Genomic DNA, 9,688 nt, shown 5'->3' with positions numbered 1-9,688 from the left:
AAAAACTCTGAATCAGGATCTACAACTCATTTAGTTGAATGATGCTACCCACGCTGGGATGAACCCCCAAACCCTCCTCCTGTAAGGGTAAAAACTCTGAATCAGGCTCCACAACAGTCAATGTGCAGGTCAGTCGGTGCTTGATGAAGCAATGTAAGATCTTCTGTTGGATGTGCATAGAAGCAGAAATAGAAGGGAGAGAGAGTAAGATGGTTGATGTTCATGGAGTCCTCAAGGAGAGATTTCTTTCTCAAATAATCCTGCAGTGCAGAGACTGGGTCTTAAATAATCATCTTTGGGGCACTTAAGTCTTTACAACCGCTCATTTTCAAAAATCATCATTTTTTTTGGCATCAATGGAGGAGAGGGTACTTAAGTCTTTGCAATCGCATCAAACTCCAACACTAATTAATGCTGACAAACATGGGAATATGAGACGCACATGCTTACATACGTGGTGCTCTTTGGGACCCTGAACATGAGATGTAGCTAACTGCCCTGTTCGGTAGGAAACATATAACCTGCTTCGCTAGATGACCCTTTATACATCACGACAAATTAGAAACGTGTTTGAATTCCAAACTGCATACACAATTATTAGCCGATGACGTAAGAGGATTTAATTAAAAAGTGGGGCTGTTACGCGGCACATCAAGTTTGCAGTAGTCTCAACTTTCAATATTTCATGATTGCAATGGAATCTCCAGTCTCGACCTCACCTTCTGTGGTTCTCCCGTCATGAAGTTGCTAAATATCAACATCACAAGGCTGAAAAAATCAACAAGCAACACCGTTGTGAAAAAGGAAGAAAACTCGAAAGAATGAGACATGAAAATTCACCTATATATCAAGGATTATACGGTAAACCTATTTATAATTCATTATCAGCATCATCGTCATCTCAATTACACAGGGTCGGCTTTACCAGTAGTAGTCATGGAGCTAAAACTACAATCTTTTTTTATCTTTTATGTCATCTCTAACTTGCTTCATTGCAAGTTTTTAGTGATTTTTTTTAACTTTTATTAGTCTGACTCGTGTATTTTAATATATATTTATTTTTTATTTATCTTTTCTTGTAACCTCAACATTCACTTTTTCTTCTCGTTGTTTTTTATTCACCCAACATTTAGCTCTATATAATAATGTTGGTTTTTATAGCAATCTCGTAGAAACATCATTTTAATCAAATATATACTCTTTTATCACATAAGATGCCACTAGTCTATATATCTCCACTTAACCCAATCTGCATTGTTCCTATTAATGATATCTTCTTCAAATCCTCTGTTGTATTATAATATTGATCCTAAATACTGAAACTTATGAAATTGTTAAAGAGACATGTCTTGTATTCTTATGACATTATTCTCACTTGATTCTATATATACTAAACTTGCACTCAACATATCTACTTTTTATTTTATTAATTAGTAAATCATTTTTTGCTAGTATGTTTCTCCAAAGCACTGATTATTTCTATATATATCATCTTTATCGTGATTAACCAGTATTGTATCATGTGTAAAGAGCATACACCAAGGGACATTGACATGAATACAAAACATTATTTCATCTACTACTAAAGTAAAAAAGTATGGTCTTAAACTGGATGCTTGATGTAACTCAACCTTGTCTCACTACATATAGTTCTAATAGTGTAATTGTTCCTGCATAAAATATCTTGAATGGTTTTAATATATCTATAAGAGATATGTTTCTTCCTTAATAGTGACTAAATCAAGCTCTTTAGACTCGGTACGTAGTAAGGATTCTCCAAGTCTATAAAAATCATATATAAATTTCTATAAATTCTTTTTAAAATCTTTCTACATGGTGTCTTAATAAGAAAATATAGCTTCCATCGTATACCTTGGCATAAATTCAAATTGTCTGATTCACTTCTCAAAGGTTTCTTTATTATCCTCTCTCACATTCAAAAGTTGATTGAATGGTAAATTAAAAACGATGACAAATTGTTAAAGACAAAAATCAGTGCTGCACCTTAGCTTAATTGCTCAACCAATTCCTTTTCCTTGTTTTTCCCAACAAAGTTCTGCCTTCATGCAAGCAATCAACATCTCTACATCGTCGTCCATCTGCACAAATTCAAAGAAATATTAAGAAGTGATGATGACACTGCCAAGCAGTCCTGTCTGTGGGGCCCATTAATTCGACCCGTTGTCGGTTCTCCTTGTCCAAAGAAGAGTCTAGTAGTCAGTTTGGGGAAAAAGGGACACAACATGGACTGTAATCGGCTCATGACCCCAAAACTGTATTTCTCCGGGGTGAAAAACAGGAGGAATATGAACAGAGTACTCTTATGCCTATAAGTAGCGAGATCTCTTCCTAGCTAAGAAGGCCTCAATGGCATATTATTAAAGCAAGAACATGCAGCAGAGTTATTGTGTCTAAAAGGGCCATGACCCCAACACCAACAAACAGTGCACATGACTAGGGATGGCAGTGGACGGGGGGAAAGCGGGGCCCCGCCCCGCTTCGCCCCGTTTGGACCGGGGATGAAGGGTATGAAACGGGGATGGAGGCGGGGACGAAGGTTAAAATCCTTTTCCCTGTCCCCGCCACGATCCCCGCCTCATCCCCGCCCCAACCACTTTTCCCCGCAATATCCCCGCCCCGCCTCATCCCTGTTTGAACCGGGGATGGAGGACATGAAACGGGGATGAAGGCGGGGGTGGAGGATAAAATCCATCCCGCCGCGGAGGGTGGAGGATAAAATTTTGAGGCGGGGTGGGGGTGGAGACCTTGTCCCCCGCCCCACTGCCATCCCTGCACATGACCCATCGGTGTCATTTTTGGTTGTCCACCGATAAAGAATGGTACGAAGGAGGGCCTTAGTTCATATCACCATCTTGAAGTCATGAACGCACCCCACCTCCGGACAAACTATGTATCACTCTCATATCATCGCACACTTTTCTTTGTTTTTAGAAGAATATTCCAAAGTCATCTTCCACCTTTCTGACTGTCTTTAACTCTTTAACAAATAAGCAACTGAAAGGAAGCCAAGACCAACTTGGGTTCACACACAAGAAGGTGAGAGTTAGTTCCAACGTCCAAGATCCAGAGGTCTCGACCTTCGTCCACCGCCAGGCCCAGGGTGGCAACCGAATCCCCCCATTCCAATCAACGGACACGAGCTTGGTTTGCCCACCTTAGATTCAGGGTCATCCACGTGTCGGACGGCGAGAGGAGGACGGGTTAAAGAACAAACGCCTCCCAAAACAAGTCTTCTCCTACGGGAACACACGGAAAGGACTGAGGATCACAAGGCAACCACAGATAAAATGGAAAGCAGAAGGAAGGTTGCCAACAAACCGTGCCGACCATAGAAAGACAGGAGAGAGGGGGGGATGAGGGATCGTTCCCTCTTTGAGTCTCTTTAAATTGCTGTGCTAATTGAATCGGAAGGAGAAGGGGAGAGGAGGAGATGATGGTGGGGATGGCGAGCCAGAGGTTGGAGTACTATCTGGCAGAGCACCCCACGATCGTAAACTTCAGATGGAGCCACGCCCATTCTTGGGGATCGACCTGGTCGTTTCTGTTCTCCTCCATAGCCGTCTACCTGTCCTCCGCGCTGTTCCTGAGCCTCGTCCTGATCAAACGCAGGCGCCCCGTCCCGCTCGGCCCCCTCCCCGCGCTGCACAGCCTCGCCGTCGCCCTTGTCTCGGCTGCGATCTTCGCCGGACTCAGCCTATCGACGGCGGCGGAGGTCCGGGATACCCGGTGGTTCTGGCGACGGAACAAGACCACAATTCAATGGCTCCTCTGCTTCCCGCTCGGCACCCGCCCATCCGGCCGCGTCTTCTTCTGGTCCTACATGTTCTACGTCTCCCGGTTCCTCCTCCCGCTCCGCACCTTCTTCTCGATCCTCCGCCGCCGCCCGCTCACCTTCTTCCGCCTCTTCCACCACTCCATCCTCATATTCATGTCCTTCCTCTGGCTCGAGTTCTCCCAATCGTTTCAGGTGGTCGCCATACTCTCCACCACGCTGATCTCCTCCGTCATGTACGGGTACCGCTTCTGGACGAACACCGGGCTGCCGGCGTCGTGCTTCCCGGTCGTCGAGAACTGCCAGATCCTTCTGCTGGGATGCTACCTCGCCGCCCATGTTGGCGTCCTCCTCTTGCATTTCAGGAAGGAGGGGTGCAACGGCATCGGAGCCTGGGTGTTCAATTCCTTCCTCAATGGAACCCTCTTGTTGCTTTTCCTCAATTTCTACGTCCAGAAGCATCTGAAGAGGAGCAGAATGGTTGAGGATGGCGGCCACCACCCTTCCGCATCTGATAATGGAGGTGAATCTTCTTCTGAGTTTGAGGTAAAGAAAGAAAGCTAGGACTAGGAGAGAACTCAGAATATCTGCCTCCGGTATACGCACAGGTCGTGAGTTAGCAAAATAACTCTGTCCTTGCAGGGAGCTGTTAGAATTTTACGTTTCTTGAAAGAAATTCCTCCCCTTGTCATTTCTATTTGTTAGAGTTTCAAAAACAACACGACTGCAGATTTTGGGGGAAAGGGTGATCCCTAATGTGTATATACTCAATTTTGCTCTTCCATTCTTTCTTGTGCTCTCTTTTTTCCATTGCTTGAACCAACAAGTTGCAAGAATGCTCTTAACTAAAAACCAAGTTTGTGGTTATCATTTCAACAACTAAAAACAGAAGGACATTTTTCTTATATTGTTTCCCGTAAATATGCAAAGCGAAAAATGAATTACTCTAGAAGAGGCTGGGACAAGTGGAGACTTTTCTGAGGCGGGAAATGCTTTGAATTGTCATAGGGTCCTCTCTCTTCATAGAATAACAAGGACTTGAAGGAACCATGGTAGTGAATATGATTGCTTTCCATCTCTCTAAATGAATGGGGGATCTTTGGTATAAGAAGTCAGTAACATAAGTAGCTAGTGTTATAAAAGAATTATACTAACTTCTGAAATATCCGTTGTTTATTAGCGTAAGCTACTCAAAAAGTTAAGTCTTTTGGACTATCCAAATTGGAAGGTACTTTTTATTACATGACTTGAAATATGAATTTCCACCACCGGACATGTAACAAATGCTCCCTAAAGAATTTAAAAGAAGATGTGAGCAAAAAAAAAAGGAAAGGAAAAGATTATTTCGAAGAAAATGCAAAGCAGTGGTTGGAACCTGTTGTGCCACCACCTATGATAAGATTTTCATGAAAAAGGAAAAAGGGAGTAAAGTTATTCACATGTACAAACTTATGTCTCTTCACTGGTGCATAGTTAAATAAATATGAGTACAGAGTAACACAGGCAATCATTCAATGTTCATGCATGTGTTAACACATGAAACTAGATATAAGTTGATGACAGAGTATGCACTCACATAAATTTTCCTATATAGCAGCTTGTCTGTGTACCTGATTCTAGATTCTATATAAAAGGATACCAAGGATACAATTGCAACGAGAGGTTGGAATTTGGTACGCAGATCTTGATTTTCTACTGCAAACTGTATACAAAGTATATTTCACAGGAATAAACAGAATACAAGAACAATTAATTAAATATATTGCCAGACTTAAAAAATTGTTCCAAAAGTGTTAATAAAATTGTATAAGATTAATAGTAAACAGATCTCACCACCATCACCTGTTGTTGCTCCATCCACATGTATTGATGTAAGTATTCCAGATTCATGCAGTAGGTATAACTAAATTTGATTTTATTATGTATAGCATATTTAGAATTGGATTTAGCACAGAAGAAAATACCTTACCAGAGTTTACTAGCACCATACCCTTATTGAGTAAATTTAACTGATACTTGAGAAAATTTCATATTTTTAATGGATGGATTTGAGAACTCCATAACAAATGTTCAGTTTAACCAAGTGGGAATCAAAGACCTTATGAATATGGGTTAAGAACTATGTCACACATACTCCATTTTGACTCTCGTTCCATATCCCCTTGTATATTAGTTACATTGATAACTTCATAAAATTGGCTGTATCCCCATATTTTCAGCCGTATCCTTGTGACATAGGTTGAAAGATTCTGAAATAGTTGGATGTCCACTCCAGCCAAAACCCATACCCTATTTTACATCCCAATATAGATGTTGTTGGTTTATGACACATATTACCCACCCAGATCCAAGTACTTTAAGCATATACCATGATGTTCCATGCACAACACTTCCACATTAGACAAAAGACCGGTTTGACAGTGAATGCTATGATTAGGTTCAATTCCCATAAGCACAAGTTTATACCCACAAAACACACCTCTAAAGCAGCTAGAGTTAAGTACAGCCATGCTGATCCTTCCCTTGAACCAGAAACACTGTAAAGCTGCAAAAGAATCATAGTTGATTAGTGCCCCAACATGATAAATAAGTTCACTATAGAATACAAATGCAGGAACTTATTTCTCTGTTCTCAGGGAAAGGTAGACTGGAAGAACTGCAGAAACATAACTACAATATATGATAATACAAAACTAGAAAAACCACTTCAGAAAATATAATAAAAGATCGAGAAACTTTTTGCCTTCAAAATGAAAATAAGGTCATGATGAATTCAAAAGTGATTATATAACCCCAAGATTGGAAAAAAACCAAATTGACATCATCAAAAGAAATGGCATAATTCTCAGATCATTGATTTCAAGTAATTTGGATAGATCTGTGGATGTATCTATACTTGGTTGCTTGTTGGGCTCATTATTATCATTGTTTTGAATGTGAACCTTAGATAGTTTTGGAGTGCATGGAATCCATATTGCCTACTTGTGCAGCAAGCAGGCTTCATGATGCAGAGTGGTTCAAACCTGGGTGTGTCAATTGGAAATTAGGAGAAAATGACTGACATAATAGAGGAAGTGACTTTCATTTTATATGCATTCATATATGAGTTGTCCGTTAACAATTTCCTAAAAGTGGATGACTGTGTTGTTGAGCAATAAAGGACTAAATCATAGGATTGGTGTCACTTTTACCCCTTTTTCTACATTTTCCTTCTTTCGACTATTCTTTTTTCTTATTCCTATTGCCTAGATATGGAAAGTGTGGAAGGAGAAAATCCTTCCTGCTCCCACCCACAAAGAAGAAAAACAGTATCCGCCGTCATATAACCAAGCTTCAAGGCCTGGATCTGGAACTTTGTCTTTCCTACCCAGATATGATTGTCTTAGAACTTCAGCTCAGAAGGTAATCTGTTCTCCCTGGACTGGGATCTTGGTAGTATCGACCAATTCAGTTTTCATTTTGCCTTGTGCTTGTAACTCGTTTTCTCTGAGCCTTATCACTTAGTGAATGCAAGTGAATTCAGCTACTAGTGCAAATGTCTTTTTCTAATCTATTCTACAGGTTTGTCCGTAGACTTCTATACCAACTGAGCCTTTAGAAAAACACATTTTACACGTATGAACTAGAATGATGAAATAAGTTTGAACTTCCAATATGAAAAACTAAAAAAAATTAAGAACGATAACAGTAAGAAAGTGTTACTACGTGAATCTTTATTCCAATGCACATGTTCCAACTGAAAATAAACAATGAAGAAAGTAATAGCTATTTTTATAGAATTATGTGATGGCTATGTTGTCATTTTTCCCCCTCTTCAATATAAGAAAACAACAAATAAAGTTCTTTGAGAATAGCAATTAAACAAATATCCAGCCATTAACCATCACAATTGCACAACAATACCTAGAAATGAATGGACTAGCACTGTCTTAATGCCTACAAACAAGTCAAAAGTACCAAGAGTTGTAGTTATCCCATGATTTTCTTTAAAATTTCTTAATCAAGTCAATTGAGGAATTATTACCCGTTTCTATACAAATGGCATGCAAGAGAGTGTGAAGGTTATCAACTACTAAAACGGACAAGACAGACAGAAATGAATGCAACAAAGCCATTCTCAAGATACAGAGCAAATAGGAGTGATAAATTAAGCAGGTACAAGAAACTTGCAGCTACTGAGAAAAAGGATCAAAGAAATGCATTTATTTACCTCAATAAACTACTCAAATAGTAGTACTTTCAAAGATATACAATCAATCAAAATAAATGCAGGCACGAACTACCACATGAATTGCAATTTGAACAGTGAATTTTCTTAATCCCCATCATGAATTAAAACAACAATACTGGAAAACATACCTGGTATATGTTACTGCAGAAATCTTATAGGAAAAAATAATTACACCCAAATAAAGGTGTTAAACTAGAATATTCTATTGGAAGGAGCACAAACTAGGATATTCTGTTGTCCCTTGTGACTAGCTAAACAGATGCACTGGGACATCAGTGGAAGAACTCCACTAAACCAAAGATGGAAATTACTTGTTGCAGAAAAGGAACGTCAAGCTTAACTTTAGACATAAAATTCAAGTATCCCAGTTAATAAGGAAAAAAAATAATGTCATTATTGTCTACTACAACTGTGACCTGGAGTTGATAACCTTTCGTTCATTGCGTAATTTGCACAGAATCTAAATCCCAAAGTAAGACAATCGTGTTCATTTCGCTGGAGACAATCCCACCTTCTAGAAGTTTACTGCAAGGAGGACACTATTATGTTCTACTAGGGTTTTTGACATTTTTACCCATGTTCAGAACTTGTGAGAGTAACCTCATAGTTTTATCTCTAGAGGATGTTACTAGCCTAGACTCTCACATATTCAACCAACCTGAGAAGTTATCTCCTAATATCAAAACTACTTGTACCACCATAAGCAGAGACCCCTGCCAATTATATCATTCAATGACGAGCTATCGGACAAATATTGCTGATATTATGGAAATATGATGATTTTGTTGTGGTATTTTCAAAGGCCTATATAATACTCAAAACAATACAATATTTTCAAAATATCACCTAATTTAAAATATCAAGTTTTAATTTTGATATTAATGTGATACAAATATTTTGCACTATTTTATATTATTTATGTTTTTATATATTTTGATATAGGCCACTATTTTCCAAAGATTTTCTTGACAAAACCAGAATTTTCAAAATTTCACGCCATTTCCCTAACCAAGATTTTTTGAGAAATGAGAGTTGTGACATTGATGACAAGGCAAAATGCCATATTACAGAACATCTATGTGAATTATACTCTGTCCACATGGGCCCATACAAAACACCATCCTAGAAGCAGAGTTTGAGAAGCTAATTTTGAGCTCGATTGTTTAATGCAACTTTCATGGGAAATTGCTGAGCTTGCAATCCTTTTTTTTCCTTTCCCACCATAAATGAAACAAACATCAAATCGTCGTGGTGCGAAAGTGCCCTGAATTGGACATTTTAGGTCTAAAGCGATCAACATTGCTCCTTAAACTAAGGGGCCATGCCAACATCATGTGGGCCCCAAGAGTCAGATCATGCAATGTGGGTTGTGGGTCCCGGTGCAAGAAGCGTGAAGGGATTCAAATATCAAAAAAGGAAGTGGGTTGCTGCATGCGGTCGGTGTTGCTCCAGTTGAATATGGGAAGTCACGTTTGGCTCTCTCTACCAGTTTACCGGTTTCAATAATGCATTTACTCTTTAATTAACCTACCAATTGTTACACTGCGGATGGGGCTGGCTTAACCACCCACTCACCAACTAAGCCTCCTGTGTGCCCTTACTCTTTGACACAGGTCTCATTTCCATGAATATTCCCCAGTTCCAAAACGAGCGAGTGTAGATTT

At 39.5% G+C, this 9,688-nt stretch overlaps 1 protein-coding gene across 1 annotated transcript; it reads left to right on the top strand.

The window, feature by feature from the left end:
- The first annotated feature begins 3,316 nt into the window (after positions 1 to 3,316).
- LOC149838627 (fatty acid elongase 3-like) lies at positions 3,317 to 4,536 on the top strand. The gene has a single exon (XM_090007750.1). It carries the CDS (start codon positions 3,452 to 3,454, stop codon positions 4,355 to 4,357), a length of 906 nt encoding a protein of 301 aa, XP_089863876.1. The 5' UTR covers positions 3,317 to 3,451; the 3' UTR covers positions 4,358 to 4,536.
- The last annotated feature ends 5,152 nt before the right edge of the window (positions 4,537 to 9,688 follow it).

The sequence above is a fragment of the Nuphar pumila genome, chromosome 5, assembly GCF_984573655.1.
Source record: "Nuphar pumila chromosome 5, dmNupPumi1.hap1.1, whole genome shotgun sequence".
In the NCBI taxonomy this organism is placed as follows: domain Eukaryota; kingdom Viridiplantae; phylum Streptophyta; class Magnoliopsida; order Nymphaeales; family Nymphaeaceae; genus Nuphar; species Nuphar pumila.
This window is presented reverse-complemented; position numbering and strand designations above follow the sequence as displayed.